Source organism: Ictalurus furcatus, chromosome 4 (assembly GCF_023375685.1).
Source record: "Ictalurus furcatus strain D&B chromosome 4, Billie_1.0, whole genome shotgun sequence".
NCBI classification, from domain to species: domain Eukaryota; kingdom Metazoa; phylum Chordata; class Actinopteri; order Siluriformes; family Ictaluridae; genus Ictalurus; species Ictalurus furcatus.
Genome location: NC_071258.1, coordinates 36,328,662 through 36,345,422, shown reverse-complemented (window position 1 = coordinate 36,345,422; position 16,761 = coordinate 36,328,662). Strand labels below are relative to the sequence as shown.

The 16,761-nt window shown below is 42.2% G+C and overlaps 2 protein-coding genes across 4 annotated transcripts in view; one reads left to right on the top strand and one right to left on the bottom strand.

The window, feature by feature from the left end:
* The first annotated feature begins 484 nt into the window (after positions 1–484).
* hdgfl3 (HDGF like 3) lies at positions 485–12,696 on the top strand. Of its 2 annotated transcripts, none has more exons than XM_053623827.1 (6): positions 485–935; positions 3,114–3,190; positions 3,375–3,513; positions 4,656–4,811; positions 9,141–9,263; positions 9,757–12,696. In XM_053623827.1, exons 1-6 carry the CDS (start codon positions 852–854, stop codon positions 9,781–9,783), a joined length of 606 nt encoding a protein of 201 aa, XP_053479802.1. In that variant the 5' UTR covers positions 485–851; the 3' UTR covers positions 9,784–12,696. The 2 variants fall into 2 exon arrangements, with proteins under 2 accessions (XP_053479802.1, XP_053479801.1); XM_053623826.1 differs by having other exon boundaries at positions 486–935; positions 9,754–12,696.
* Positions 12,697–13,877: 1,181 nt separating this feature from the next.
* The window catches only part of LOC128607151 (transmembrane 6 superfamily member 1-like), an 11,716-nt gene continuing 8,832 nt past the window's right edge, over positions 13,878–16,761 (bottom strand). For both annotated transcript variants that reach the window (XM_053623825.1, XM_053623824.1), the window contains 6 exons: positions 16,756–16,761; positions 16,512–16,627; positions 16,013–16,117; positions 15,232–15,324; positions 15,009–15,128; positions 13,878–14,358 (listed from right to left, as the gene is read on the bottom strand). The exon at positions 16,756–16,761 is cut by the window's right edge and continues 77 nt beyond it. In XM_053623825.1, the coding sequence (XP_053479800.1) occupies positions 14,167–14,358; positions 15,009–15,128; positions 15,232–15,324; positions 16,013–16,117; positions 16,512–16,627; positions 16,756–16,761 (632 nt within the window). In that variant the 3' untranslated portion in view covers positions 13,878–14,166. The remainder of the gene's footprint in view (positions 14,359–15,008; positions 15,129–15,231; positions 15,325–16,012; positions 16,118–16,511; positions 16,628–16,755) is intronic.

The following is a 16,761-nucleotide window of genomic DNA, read 5'->3' as shown; positions in this document are numbered from 1 at the left end:
ATGAACGTTTTCAGTAGTGTGTGCTACAGTAGATCTTCTGTGAGATCGGACCAGACGGACTAGCCTTCTCTCCCCATGCGCATCTATGAGCTTTGGGTGTCCATGACCCTGTCACCAGGTCACTGGTTCTCCTTCCACTTTTGGTAGGAACTAACCACTGCACACCGGGAACACCCCACACACCTGCTGTTTTGGAAACGCCCATTCTTCCTGCTTCCAACACATCAACTTCTAGAACTGACTACCCCCCCCCCCCCCCCCCCCCCAACTGTAACGAGATAAACAATTTTATTCACTTCACCTGCAAGTGGTCTTAATCTTATGGCTGATCGGTGTGTGTGTGTGTGTGTGTGTGTGTGTGTGCGTGCGCGCGCCAGCATAATCCACCGTGGGGGGGACAACACTGCGCGCCACATTTTGCGCGCGAACAGGTCACATTTTCAGTTTCATATTCACGCAGGACTTCATTAAGGCGCGCGCGCGCACAAACACACACACACACACACACCGCGGCGTAGCTAGCTCTCTCCATCCTCGGAGGCGCTGGATGGAATTTTTGCTCTGTTGACCTTCACACGTATTGGGGTTTGAACAGAGAGAGGGAGAAACAGAGGAGGGAAGAAGAAAGAAAGACAGGAAGAAGAAGAAGAAGAGTGTGTGTTGTGTGCTGAGTGTGTGAGGTGTTTTTTTTTTCATTCCCGGGCCTTCTCTCTCTCTCTCTCTCTCTCTCTCTCTAGCTCTCTCAGTCTTTTTCATTATTTATTTCCGTTATTGATGGTGGGAGATTTCCGCGCGTGCACGAATCGCGTGGTGACATTTGTGACATTTTGGGTGTTTTCCGAGCGCGCGCCATGGCTCGGCCGCGACCCCGCGACTATAAAGCAGGAGATCTGGTTTTCGCCAAGATGAAGGGATACCCGCACTGGCCCGCGAGGGTGAGTACAGAGCCGAGCCGCGCTCCTGCGCTCCGAGTCCGGCGGCCCGAGCCACGACGCCCCGCTGCTCCGCTCCGGCTCTAGGCCCGCCATTTTATTCCCTCCGCTCGGAACCCAAGAGAGTTCGCATTTAAACGGGTTTCGAGGTCCATTTTGTGTCCTTTATATATATATGTGTGTGTGTGTGTGTGTGTGTGTGGTAGGCAATGGCGCTGTTGCCTCTCAGGTGTGTGTGTGTGTGTGTGTGTGTATGTGTGTGTGTGTGTTTTTCTCCGAATTTCCGCCCTTCGCTTTAGCGCCTTTTCTCCACCTTCAGCTCCATCGATATATCGATCATATCCGGACTGTTTACGCTTTCATCTTACCGCTGTTTACCAACGCACGCGCACAGTTCGCGGTTTTTCCTCCTAAAGCTCGGAACGGAAATCAGACCGGCCTGATGGGGATCAGATGAGGTTGTAGTGGGTCTGGATGAAGAAGGAGATGTTCCAGGTGTTTCTCCTCATGGTGGATTTACACAGTGTTCGATTCGTCTTTATTTACTGATTTATTTATTTTAGTATTTTATATAGCGTCTTACAGACACAGGGTCATAACTGCGTCATGACAGAATAACACCTTTTTATTCATTCCTGTCAAATCTCTCTCTCTCACACACACACACACACGGAGTTCCTGTTCAGAAACAGTTCTTAGGTTCAGCTCAGAGCCACCACACACACACACACACACACACACACACACACACACACACACGTTTGTGCTAACACCATTCACAACCAGCATTAAAGGTGCAGTAAGGAACTGCGTCCTCGAAGCCCCGCCCCCCTCGCTGTGCCACACACCCCTTCCTTCAAAAGGAAGAGACACACCCCCTTCTGCACCAATCAGAGACAGCTTGTGTATACTCTACATCAGAGCAGCTTATAGTTTTGGAGCAGATCTAAAACAGATACTTTATATTTAATGTTTAAATATTAATGAAAGCTTTATAATTATAAATAATACACTTTGAAGTGGTGGGTATATTTCTAAGTGACTAAGAATTTTGACTCTGAATTAGGTGTGTGTGTATGTATGTGTGTGTATGTGTATGCGTGTGTGTGTGTGTGTGTGTGGTGTATGAGTGTGTGTGTGTGTGTGTGTGTGTGTGTGTGTGTGTGTGTGTGTTTAATTCCACTCCTATTGTTGTTTGTCCCTGCAGTACGTTGTTGGTTCTGTTTCCCAGAATGTAAATAAATGAAAGCGCGGTGACTCTGCAGCCCGCTCGCACCGCGACTCTGAACTCAGAGCGGAGAATAAACACGTAAACACTTCTCCATCGGCTCGTCTTCAAACAAAAAAACTTTTCCTCAGAATGTTTCTGACGAGCCACGACACCACTTCGCTAATCAGACTAGAAAGAGTCACTGAACGAACTCCTTCCCTCCGGACCGTCTGTGGTTCTCTCTGCAGCTAGTCTCGGATCCGGCGAGCCGCGTTTCTCTGAGTAATTTTCATAAAAGCACGTGACTGGATAAACCGAAATACAAAATGGTTCTTGTGTGGAGTTTAGTCACTAAATTATGGTCAGGTTTTTCCCCCACACGTCTATCAGCTCTGCTACGTTACTGCACCACCCGGATATATAAATAAGACCTTTAAAAAAGTCACTGTGTTAGCACTCGGTGTTCAGTTTTTACTAATCACTATATTTACATTTTTCAGAATTTAATTAGCCGGATATTTCGAAGTGTGGTCTATCTTACTCGTAAACCTTTCTGTCGTTAGTGTCACATTACATGATCTGTAATGTTTACACCAGCACCGTTCACAGCATTAAAGGTGCGATAAGGAACTCCTAAAGCTAAGTTCTTGGTTGCCTAGCAACAGAGTTTTGAATGACTCGAGACACCAGGATATCGTGTGTTAAATTTTCCCTGTCACAAGCACAAATTGGCTGAATCCTGACTACTTTATCTAATAGCAGAAACAGGAAGTGATGTCATTCAATACCTCTGCTTATAATAATAATAAGAATAATAATAATAATAGTAATAAATGTTATAGCACATGTAGGTTCTATATACAAAGGTTCTTTGTTGCAATTATTCAGAATATGTATGTTTATATATGTATGATATCTACTCTGTTTTGATTGGTCAGTGGTAATCTCTGCTGTTTTCTGATTGGCTGCAGATCGATGAGCTGCCAGAGGGAGCTGTGAAGCCTCCTGCTAATAAATATCCCATCTTCTTCTTTGGCACCCATGAGACGTAAGTGTGTGTGTGTGTGTGTTTTTAAAAAATGGAACCTCCTCCAGTCAGAGGGAAAGCTGGAACTTTCAGTTTTCCACATCTTCATCACAGAGTTTACACTTCTCTACTGTTTCTCACTAACACACACACTGCTAACTTGTGTGTGTGTGTGTGTGTGTGTGTGTGTGTGTGCCTCCTGTAGTGCGTTCCTCGGCCCTAAAGATCTGCTGCCGTATAAAGAATATAAAGAAAAGTTCGGCAAGTCGAATAAGAGGAAAGGCTTCAATGAGGGACTGTGGGAGATCGAGAACAACCCCGGGGTCAAGTTCACCGGCTACCAGGTGTGTGTGAGTGTGTGTGTGAGTGTGTGTGAGTGTGTGTGTGTGTGTGAGTGTGTGTGAGTCACAGTGTGAGTGTGTGTGTGAGTCACAGTGTGTGTGTGTGAGTGACAGTGTGAGTGTGCGTGTGTGTGTGAGTCACAGTGTGAGTGTGTGTGTGAGTCACAGTGTGTGTGTGTGAGTGACAGTGTGAGTGTGTGTGTGTGTGTCACAGTGTGTGTGAGTGACAGTGTGAGTGTGGGTGAGTGTGTGTGTGTGTGAGTCACAGTGTGTGTGTGTGAGTGACAGTGTGTGTGTGTGAGTGACAGTGTGTGTGTGTGAGTCACAGTGTGTGTGTGTGTGTGTGTGAGTCACAGTGTGAGTGTGTGTGTGAGTCACAGTGTGTGTGTGTGAGTCACAGTGTGAGTGTGTGTGTGAGTCACAGTGTGTGTGTGTGAGTGACAGTGTGGGTGAGTGTGTGTGTGTGTGAGTCACAGTGTGTGTGTGTGTGAGTCACAGTGTGTGTGTGTGAGTGACAGTGTGAGTGTGTGTGTGTGAGTCACAGTATGAGTGTGTGTGTGAGTGTGTGTGTGTGTGTGAGTCACAGTGTAAGTGTGAATGTTAAATGTAGAGAAGCATGTAACAGGAGGAGCGTGAATGACGTGTTTGCTCTTTAAATGTTAAATCATCTCGAGATTTTAATCACAGAGCCATGAAAATACTTTCCTGGTAGTTTCACTGTATGTGTGTACCCCCCCCCCCCCCACACCCATCCACCCCATACAGACACACACACACACACACACCCACACCCACACACACCCACTTATCAAGGGTGGATGTGCATCTTACAACTATTTTATCACTAACACGTGTGTTATTTTTCCTGGTCCATGACATCATTGTATGTGGGCGTGTCCTAACTCATTACATCATCAATTTTTTAAATTTAATAATAATTATTTGTTGCTTTGAGAATGTCTCAACTCACCAGCAAGCAGAATGAAGATTCTCCACCAGAGGGCGCTGTTACTCACATAACCTGTGTGTCTCTGATCTTTATTACTGTGAACCCGATCAGGTGTGTGGTTTAGGACACGCCCACTGTGGACACAGAGTTTATATGGACTGTATAGTGAATACTGTGTGTGTGTGTGTGTGTGTAGAGCGTGCAGCAGCAGAGCTGGTCGGAGGGGGAGGGGGCTGATGCAGCAGACGGCAGCAGTGAGGGTGAGGAAGGTGAATCCATCGGAGAGGAAGAAGAAGGAAAGGTGAAGGGTGAAAAGGTCGGATCGAAACGGAAAAAGACCGCGTCTTCAAAGGTACGCCGGACGAATCTGTTTTTATTAACGTTTTTAATATAGTCCCTGGGAAAGAGGTGGGACTTACGTTAGAGAGGGGCGGAACTCTTCAGAGAAACGCTTACCTGAGAAAGGGGTGTGGTTAACTGGTATCTCAATAAAAAAAAAGGCTGAACCTTATCTATGGCTTATCACCTGAAAAATGGGCGGAGCTCACCTGCAACTAGGTGAGAAAGAGGATTAACCCACAGGTGACCTGTGAAAGGGGCAGGACTTCCTTGTATATCCTTTGAAGAGGGGGCGGGATTAGCCGAGAAGCTCTACTTCACCTGATAAAGGGGTGGAGCCAGTCTAAGGAGGCAAGGCTCACCTGTATTTAGGAAAGGTGTGAAGTAAACATGAGAACAGGTCATCAGAGAAAGGGACAGGTTTACCTGAGAAGTGAGAGTGGACACATTAGGCATTAGGGTCTTATGACAGAGGTACAAGCTCAACATAAAATGAGAAATTAGAAAGGGGCGGAGCTTGTGTCTCCCAGATGTGGACAGATGTGAGGTAGTGTTGTTACACCTGTCCTTCTCAGTGGTGGCTCAGTGGTTAAAGGCCCTGGGTTACTGATCAGAAGGTCCGGAGTTCAAGCCCCAGCACTGCCAAGATACCACTGTTGGGCCCTTGTGTGTGTGTGTGTGTATATATATATATATATATATATATATGTATATGTGGTGATAATGTTGTCATAATGTGGTGGTGGTGATGTGGTTATATTGTGGTGATAATGTGGTGATAATATTGTGGTATTGTGGTGATAATAATGTGGTGATAATGTGATAATATTGTGGTGATAATGAGGTGATAATGTGCTAATATTGTGGTGATAATGTTGTGATATTGTGGTGATAATGTGATATTGTGATAATAATGTGGTGATATTGTGGTGATAATGTGGTGATATTGTGTGATAATGTGATAATATTGTGGTGATAATGTGATATTGTGATAATAATGTGGTGATAATGTGGTGATATTGTGGTGATAATGTGATAATATTGTGGTGATATTGTGGTGATAATGTGGTGATATTGTGTGATAATGGGATAATATTGTGGTGATATTGTGGTGATAATGTGATAATATTGTGGTGATATTGTGGTGATAATGTGGTGATATTGTGTGATAATGGGATAATATTGTGGTGATGTGGTGATATTGTGGTGATAATGTGGTGATATTGTGGTGATTATGTGGTGATAATGTTGTGATATTGTGGTGATAATGTGATATTGTGGTGATAATAATGTGGTAATATTGTGGTGATAATGTGGTGATAATGTGATATTGTGATATTGTGGTGATAATAATGTGGTGATATTGTGGTGATAATGTTGTAATGATATTGTGGTGATAATGTTGTAATATTGTGGTGATAATATTGTGGTGATAATGTGATAATATTGTGGTGATAATGTGGTGATATTGTGGTGATAATGGGATAATATTGTGGTGATGTGGTGATATTGTGGTGATAATGTGGTGATATTGTGGTGATTATGTGGTGATAATGTTGTGATATTGTGGTGATAATGTGATATTGTGGTGATAATAATGTGGTAATATTGTGGTGATAATGTGGTGATAATGTGATATTGTGATAATGTGGTGATATTGTGGTGATAATAATGTGGTGATATTGTGGTGATAATGTTGTAATGATATTGTGGTGATAATGTTGTAATATTGTGGTGATAATATTGTGATAATGTGATAATATTGTGGTGATAATGTGGTGATATTGTGGTGATAATGTGGTGATATTGTGGTGATAATGGGATAATATTGTGGTGATAATGTGGTGATATTGTGGTGATAATGTGGTGATATTGTGGTGATAATGGGATAATATTGTGGTGATGATGTGGTGATATTGTGGTGATGATGTGGTGATATTGTGGTGATAATAATGTGGTAATATTGTGGTGATAATGTGGTGATATTGTGGTGATAATGTGGTGATATTGTGGTGATAATGGGATAATATTGTGGTGATGATGTGGTGATATTGTGGTGATAATGTGGTGATATTGTGGTGATAATGGGATAATATTGTGGTGATAATGTGATAATATTGTGGTGATAATGTGGTGATATTGTGATAATGTGGTGATAATGTGGTGATATTGTGGTGATAATGGGATAATATTGTGGTGATATTGTGGTGATAATGGGATAATATTGTGGTGATAATGTGGTGATATTGTGGTGATAATGTGGTGATATTGTGGTGATAATGGGATAATATTGTGGTGATAATGTGGTGATATTGTGGTGATAATGTGATAATATTGTGGTGATAATGTGGTGATATTGTGGTGATAATGTGGTGATATTGTGGTGATAATGGGATAATATTGTGGTGATAATGTGGTGATATTGTGGTGATAATGTGGTGATATTGTGGTGATAATGGGATAATATTGTGGTGATGATGTGGTGATATTGTGGTGATAATGTGGTGATATTGTGGTGATAATAATGTGGTAATATTGTGGTGATTATGTGGTGATATTGTGGTGATAATAATGTGGTAATATTGTGGTGATAATGTTGTGATATTGTGGTGATAATGTGGTGATATTGTGGTGATAATGTGATAATATTATGGTGATATTGTGGTGATATTATGGTGATAATATTGTGGTGATATTGTGGTGATAATGTGATAATATTGTGGTGATGTGGTGATAATGTGGTGATATTGTGGTGATAATGTGATAATATTGTGATAATATTGTGGTGATAATATTGTGGTGATGTGGTGATAATGTGATAATATTGTGGTGATAATGTGGTGATATTGTGGTGATAATGTGATAATATTGTGGTGATAATATTGTGGTGATGTGGTGATAATGTGATAATATTGTGGTGATAATATTGTGGTGATGTTGTGGTGATATTGTGGTGATAATGTGATAATATTGTGGTGATAATATTGTGGTGATGTTGTGGTGATAATGTGATAATATTGTGGTGATAATATTGTGGTGATGTTGTGGTGATAATGTGATAATATTGTGGTGATAATATTGTGGTGATGTTGTGGTGATAATGTGATAATATTGTGGTGATAATATTGTGGTGATGTTGTGGTGATAATGTGGTGATATTGTGGTGATGTTGTGGTGATAATGTGGTGATATTGTGGTGATAATGTGATAATATTGTGGTGATAATATTGTGGTGATGTTGTGGTGATAATGTGATAATATTGTGGTGATAATATTGTGGTGATGTTGTGGTGATAATGTGATAATATTGTGGTGATAATATTGTGGTGATGTTGTGGTGATAATGTGATAATATTGTGGTGATAATATTGTGGTGATGTTGTGGTGATAATGTGGTGATATTGTGGTGATGTTGTGGTGATAATGTGGTGATATTGTGGTGATAATGTGATAATATTGTGGTGATAATATTGTGGTGATGTTGTGGTGATAATGTGATAATATTGTGGTGATAATATTGTGGTGATGTTGTGGTGATAATGTGATAATATTGTGGTGATAATATTGTGGTGATGTTGTGGTGATAATGTGATAATATTGTGGTGATAATATTGTGGTGATGTTGTGGTGATAATGTGGTGATATTGTGGTGATGTTGTGGTGATAATGTGGTGATATTGTGGTGATAATGTGATAATATTGTGGTGATAATATTGTGGTGATGTTGTGGTGATAATGTGATAATATTGTGGTGATAATATTGTGGTGATGTTGTGGTGATAATGTGATAATATTGTGGTGATGTTGTGGTGATAATGTGGTGATGTTGTGGTGATAATGTGGTGATATTGTGGTGATAATGTGATAATATTGTGGTGATAATATTGTGGTGATGTTGTGGTGATAATGTGATAATATTGTGGTGATGTTGTGGTGATAATGTGATAATATTGTGGTGATGTTGTGGTGATAATGTGGTGATAATGTGGTGATCGGTGAAGATCGGTGGAAGAGTTACTCAGTGATACGAGGATGGAGGATGGAGCACCTGCTGCACCTGAATGTGTGTCATAGCTACAGCGACTGTTTCCATGCACCTCAGAACACACTCCATCTCCACATAGCAACTGTTGCCTAGCAACAGGCGCCGACATTTCTGCCTTCCATGTTCTGTAATGACAGTAGTGGAGCGTACCATTGGGGTCGGGGGGTGTTGCGTGAGAGTATGAAATTAAAGATGTGAAAAGATCGTATTATTATTATTATTATTATTAACCATGAGACTGTAACGAGGATAGATAAATCATGTAATTGTGTGTGTGTGTGTGTGTGTGTGCTCCAGAAGTCGAAGTTGTCCAGGAAGTGCTCAGCTGAGGAGGAAGAGGAGAAGGATGGTAAAGAAGAAGAGGAGAAGAGAGACAACGATAACGATCTGCAGAACTCAGACAAGAAGACGTGTCCAGGGGTATGTATATCTGTCTGTCTGTATATCTGTCTGTCTGTCTGTATATCTGTCTGTCTATATATCTGTCTGTCTGTCTGTATATATGTCTGTGTGTTTGTATATCTGTCTGTCTGTTTGTATATATGTCTGTCTTTATATCTGTCTGTCTGTCTGTCTGTATATCTGTCTGTATATCTGTCTGTCTGTCTGTCTGTCTGTCTGTCTGTGTATTTGTCTTTCTCTGTGTGTCTATCTGTCTGTTTGTCTTTCTCCCTATGTTTGTCCTTCTTTCTCTCTGTTCATCTGCTTTCTCTCTCCATCTGTCTGTCTGTCTGTCAGTTGAAGTTATGGCCTCCTCACAGTCAGTCAGTTCTGGTGATCTGCTACATGTCGTATATAAACACTATAATGTTTTTACATGTTTATTACAGCTGTATAAAATGTTACATATTATAAACGTGACTGATGGAGTATTTCTGTGTGTGTGTGTGTGTGTGTGTGTGTGTTCCAGCAGAACCAGCTGCTGCGAGAGGAACATTAGGTCCTGAAGAACATCTGATCATGTTGTGGTTTGTTCCGTGCTGTTGGAAATGTAACTCGCTTTGACATCATCAAAATAAAAAATAAAATCAAATAAAAAACATTGTTATTATAAACTCACCGATCAGTAAATAATATTACAGCCACAAGTACAGAGAAATTCATCCACGTCTCATCAGCAGAGCCAAGCTGAAGCTAAAGCACGTAGAGTTAAAGGGGCGGTAAGTCGTATCCTCTATTACAGATGCAGGTTGTAAAGCTCTCCACTGGATTCGATTGAAGACAGTTTTGTCCTTCCAGCGTTCCAGAGTCAGTGTGTGAAGTGTGAATTCGGCTGAAATGTTGCTTACTGCCCCTTTAATGTGCAGTGTTAATTACACTTTATCAGATGTAATATAGTCATCAGTTTAGCGTAATGTTCTAGCTGTAGCTGTTATAGCTGGACTGTTCGCCTGGAAACCAGCCCACTCTCTCTCCGTAAACCCTCTGACCTTTCACTTTGAACCCTGACCTTTCAGCCTGAACCTGAGCTTCCCAACGTAAACCTTGACTCTGTATACTTTAGGGATGCACCGAAATGAAAATTCTTGGCCAAAGTCAAATATAATGAAAAACTAGGCCGAATACCGAACACGTTTTTTCGCGTTTTTTCCATTTATTTTGACATTTTTTTCACCATTGCATAAATTAAATAGTCAGAATGTGCTTTTTACTATTTTGTCTTGCTTTTCAAAGAAAAAAATCAATTACAAAAATTACAATTTCAAAATATTTATTTAAAACTGAACATTTTTTTTAATTCCAGCAGGCATAGGCTACCAACAAGGTACAATATAACTTTAAATAAATAAATGAGTAAAATTAAAATATTGTGATGTGGTCATCTTTGAGCCCTTGAATAGCCGATGTTCGGCCTGTAACTGACTGCTGAAAGAATGGAACACTCTGTAGCCTACAACTAAAAGTGCAATGACAAGAGTGCAAAACAGTGGATGGACCCACAACAAATGAATTGTCCTAGACATATCTCTACTTCTTTAACGGCCATTCTTACATCTTTCTCTGACACTTTAAAATGCTTCCACACTGCCGACATGTTCGCTACAATTAAAGCTCCGCGCGTCTCACTCTGGTTGCTGGGCTGTTTGGTCGCGCCATCAAACACGTCATTGTTCGGTCAAATTTATATAATTTATTAATTTATGAATAATTTCGGTTGCCGAACGTTCGGTGCATCCCTAGTACACTTTCACCTGAATGTTTCATTAAAACCCTGACAGTTTCCCCAACCTTTGTCCCAAATGCTGACCTTTGTCCTTAAACATTAACCTTGACCCTTCAACATAACACTGGTCATGTTTTTCTGCCTTTCTATAAGCTTTTACTTTAACACTACCTTTTAAATGTAAGCTCTGACCTTTGACCCTAACCCTGACAATTTAACCCAGCCTTTTTTCCTTGCTAAGCCCTTATCGTTAACCCTAATGCTGACCTTTCACCCTAATGTTGTTTTTCTTTCTACATTAACTCTGACTCTGTCTGTAACCTTTGTTCTAACACTACCCTTTAAACCTAAACTCCTATCTTTGACCCTGTCCTTGACCTTTCACCTTGACCTCCTTCTGAAACATTTACAGTAAAAAAAACTTCCTTTTAAACCTTTGACCTTAATCTTGACCTTTCATCATTTACCTTAAACTCTAATCTTTGACCCTAGCCTTAAACCCTGACCTCTTTCTGTAACTCACCCTAACCCTACCCCTGTGCCTAAACTCTGACCTTTCAACTCAGCATTTTTACCCTAAACCTTTACATTTCTTGTTTTCCATAACCTTTCACCTTTCACCTTAATTTTGTTACCCTTAACCCTAAACTTTCACCCTGACCTATCAGTCTAACTCTGACCTTTTACCCTAAACTGTCACCTTTTATTTCAATTCCTGATCTTTCATGGCACTCTACACTCTCTTCTTTGATATTTTATCCTCTGACCTTTGACCCTGTCCATGTCGTGTGTATAAACCCGTGAAGGACAGACACAGAGAGAGAGAGAGAGAGAGAGAGAGAAGTATAAATAGTGGATTTGAGTAACACACTGTTGATGGTTTGAGTTCATGTTGCTGTAGAATTCGGGACCACGCTAACGGATAAATGCTCTTTTGGGTTTTTTAAAATGTTCTTTTGTTTTTTTTTTTTTGTTGTTTTTTTTATAATTAAAGTGAATTCTGGTTCCTGTGTCCGTGCGCTCGCTTGTTTCTTAGCTCTTTAGTGGCATGCTGTCTGTCCTATTAATTCTGTAAGATAGAAATCATTCGGAGATTAGCGCTGAGTCTGAAGCAGGAGGTGTCTCCTACCGTTTAGCACTTCATCACGTCATCCCTGAACTGAAGACGCTCTTTTACTTCCTGATCTGTGTTTATATAAAGAATATATTCTATTTATTTTTGATGATGGTAGATGATACATCTGTGGTAAATGTTAGCGCGTTCACACGTCCTGATTTAGTCACATGACACGCGTTTCTGCGTCAGCGTGGGTGGAGCTTAAAGTGATCCTATGACACCATCAGGGAGCCTGCTGGTACACACAGCCAACTTCCTGTTACAGTGCGTAACTACACTCGCACGTCAAGCCAAAGAGTAAAAAAAAAAAGTCTTGAGGTGATGTCACACAATCGAGTCCACTGATTGGATGATGAGATTAACCATAAACCACGCCCATTGTTAACTCAAATCTGCCTGTCAGTGAGTAAAATCAGGACGTAGAGATCATCAGTGTAGATTTTTTGCCCCTCCTTATCTTTGTTATGCTCGTTACAGTTCTATCTTACATTTTCAACGTTTGTAGTTCACTGTAAACTGTTTTTCCTGTTTATTCACAAGACTTTTACAGAATAAATTTGTTGGAATGCACAGTTTCATGTCTGCTGAGTCTCATTTCACATTTCCACACACACACGTCTGACACCAGGGGGCGCCTCGAAACCAGGGCTGTGTTCAGTACCTTTGGGGGCAGAGCTTGCTGTACTCCTTTTTTTTAATGTGTATAAAAAACTTTCCAAAAGTCTTTTGAGTACCAAAAAAAAGTAATTTGTCTTTTGAGTACCAATAGTCTCTTGAGTACCTTTTTCCCATACTGGCAGTTCTGTATCTTGCTCTTTTGAGTACTCTTACTTTTTTTTGCAATGGGGAAGGGGTTCAGCTAAAACAGCCAGCCCAAAGAGCTGACTTGTTCACATACAACACGAGTGTGAAGCTATTTTTATTTTATATTTATTGATTGACTGTTTAGTGTATTCTGCTTCAGCATTAGTAGTACAGTATTTGTGTTATACATTACGGTTGTGTAAAGTAAGAACGAATACAACAATATTAATTTGTTTTTATTTTCAGAATGTCAAAACAAAATGTTTAATGCAGGCAGTGGTGTACTTGTGCACGCCGTAATGAATTCTTACTGTTTATTTGGACTGCTGAAACTCCTCAGGTGAGTAATGTCACGTTTAAGATTATTGTGAGTCCTGTCACTATGACTCGCTACATTAATGTCTGTATCTAAAAACATCTGAAACCATGTGATTCAGGGTAGGAGACCTCTTGCGTGATTATAAAAAAGAAAAAGTCCCGTTATCTCACACTGACATCGTATACATCAATGTGTGTACAGTTAAACATTTATTTCTCATAAATATAGTCCTGATTGTGAGCTGCAGTTTGAGTCCTGTCCTGAGGGGGCGCTGTAGGGAGGGTCAGTCCCGATGGGGCGCTGTAGGGAGGGTCGGTCCCAAGGGGGCGTTGTAGAGAGGATCGGGCCCGAGGGCACTGTAGGGAGGTTCGGTCCTGAGGGGGAGCCGTAGAGAGGTTCGGTCCCGAGGGAGCGCCGTAGAGAGGTTCGGTCCCGAGGGAGCGCCGTAGGGAGGGTCGGTCCTGAGGGGGAGCCGTAGGGAGGGAGGGTCGGTCGGTCCCGAGGGGGTGCCGTAGGGAGGGTCGGTCCCGAGGGGGCGCCGTAGGGAGGGTCGGTCCCGAGGGGGCGCCATAGGAAGGGAGGGTCAGTCGGTCCCGAGGGGGAGCCGTAGGGAGGGTCGGTCCCAAGGGGGAGCCGTAGGGAGGGTCGGTCCCGAGGGGGAGCCGTAGGAAGGGACGGTCGGTCGGTCCCGAGGGGGAGCCGTAGGGAGGGTCGGTCGGTCCCGAGGGGGCGGTGGAGAGAGGGTCAGTCCCGAGGGGGGTGCTGTAGAGAGGTTCGGTCCCAAGGGGGCGCTGTAGGGAGGGTCAGGCCCGAGCGGGCGCTGTAGGGAGGGTCGGTCCCGAGCGGGCGCTGTAGGGAGGGTCGGTCCCGAACGGGCGCTGTAGGGAGGGTCGGTCCCGAGGGGGCGCTGTAGGGAGGGTCAGTCAGTTCGGCTATGCTGGGTTTTGCTGATGAAGAAGGCAGGACGGCTGATGCAGCGGTAACTGAGCGCCTGAGGCACTAAAGCATAGAACAGGTTGAAGGTGAAGAAGAAGAGCAGTCTCTCGCTTGGAATGCGGTATGTGACGGGAGTCCGAGTGTGTAGTGACGCTCCAGTGTGACAGAACTGAGCCTGAAACAAAACAATGACATGATTAATATCACTTTACGTTCCCGTTATAATTCCACTCACCTTTGATTAAGTACTGTTTTGTGTGTAAACTAACACTGGAAGCATTTCGTTTAGGACACACCTAGTTTCTCTGCAGCGTAGCTTTTTAAACACAGTTAGCTTTTGTAGAGGAGCGTGACCTAGCTAAAATCTCAGTTAAGTTGCTAAATATTACTACACAGTGAAATAAATCATCCTAGTTAGCAAACTGATGCTGGCTCTCAAGTAGCGTGGACTCCTTATCAGGTGGTGTTATGTTAGCTAGCTAGATATAACAATGAGAACGACTTCAGCTGATTTACAAACACAAATATGACTGCTGTATTCACTGTAAACATCGATACATCCCATCTCTCATAGTTTACTTTCCATGCTAATTACTAAAGCAACTGTCAAAGTAAAAAGAGACAATTTGCCCACTAGCTAGTTAGCAAGCTGACAATTTAGCGATAGCTAGTAACCTGGATGCTTATCATGCTAACAATGCTAGATAGCATTCAATTTATGTAAAGAACCAGCTCATTTGCATGTTAGCTAGCGGGAAAATCAGTTAGATGTGATGCTAGCTAGAGTGTGTGTGTGTGTGTGTGTGTGTGTGTGTGTGTGTGTACCTGAGCCATGGCCCCAGCGTGCACCAGACTCAGATCTGGCAGCCAATCACAGCCCGGAACACACAGTCCATACATCATCATTATAACACACGGAGTGGAATAGAGCATGTTCACTAACATCTGTAACACACACACACACACACACACACACACACAATCCACATCATTGTAACACAAACTGAAGTAGAGCATGTTCAGTAATATCTGTAGGACACGCACACACCTGTACAGCTGGATATGCTGAGGGGTCTTTGAGGTATGGTTCATAATTTAGCACATAATCATGACACCAATCTGCAGGACAGTCCAGCACCACCTACACACACACACACACACACACACACACACACACACACACACTTGAACAGTGATCATTAGTATTCTACGTATGTATGTGAAATGTTGCTATGGTTTCAGCAACAAAGATTTTCTCAGTTCTGTGTAAATTAGGTGTGAAGCTGTAAAGTGACAAATCCATGCGATTGGCTCGAATGCTTCCTCGGCCGATCCAACGGCACGTGTGGTCCGATGTTCCTTCACTTCCCCGATCACAACTTTAGTTCCTACCTGCAATCATTTCCCATTTACTCTCATTAAACCTGTATAGAGACGTGTATAGAGGAGATGAGCTTGGAAGGAAGAAACCGAAATCATCGTCGCTGGTACATGTGTGAGAGTACGTCGCTAATACAGTTAGCTTGTTTTGCTAATCTAATCTGAGAACGAAGATATTACGAAGCCAAGCGCACACCATGTACACCCTGATTAGTGCTTTATTTAATCTGCGTTAAAACTTCTACTGTTGCTCATCAGAACAAAAAACAGGCCACACCCACAACCTCCGGCGACCTACAGGCAACGTGAATGACTCGTCACGTGCGAGTGTAGAGTGGTGTAGTGTGAATGAGTTATACACATTGTACACAGGAGTATTAGCATTATTAATAATCCTGTAAAGTCCAATTTATTCCTGTAGAGTTTATTACAGTAAAGATGTTCCTCACCAGGCCTCTGAGAACCGAGAAGACCATGTCTACGATGAGGCTGAGCACGAAGAACAAATCCACAGGTCTCTGGAACAGCGACTTCATCTGTTCACACTGAACATTCTGCACACCGGTGACGCGTGAGGAAATGTTCAGAGAATTCAAATACATCAGGCAGAATAAACAGAGCAATAAAATGTTTTTATAAATTATAGGAACATTTGCCAGGAAGTGGAGCTGTGGTGTGTGTGTGTGTGTGTGTGTGTGTAAGTTAATAATTCAAGGGGTTGTTTAAAAATGTAAGTGAATCATTCAAGAAGTCCTTTAATAAATGAAAGTGTAAGTGAATCACTTGATGAGTCATTTCAGATGTAAGTGTATCATTTGAGGAGTCATTTACAAATGTAAGTGCATCTATCACAAAGTTCTGTTCGGTTGTAAATGAATCATTCGCGGAGGCATTCACAAGTGTGTGTGTGTGTGTGTGTGTGTGTGTGTGTGTGTGTGTGTGTCTCACTGTTGGTAGTTCTCGTGTTGTAGGCTGGTTGAACACTCTAAAACAGGCCCACACAGAGACACACACATAGAGCAGGTGGAGAAGAAACAGAGTGTTCAGCTGAGTGCCATATTTACCTGGAACACACACACAGAGAGAGAGAGAGAGAGAGAAAGAGAAGTGAATCATTCAAAGAGTCTTTTAGGAATGTAAGTGAATCACTCGAGGAGTCATCTGCATCTCTCTGATTTGGTCCCGTACTCACCCACCA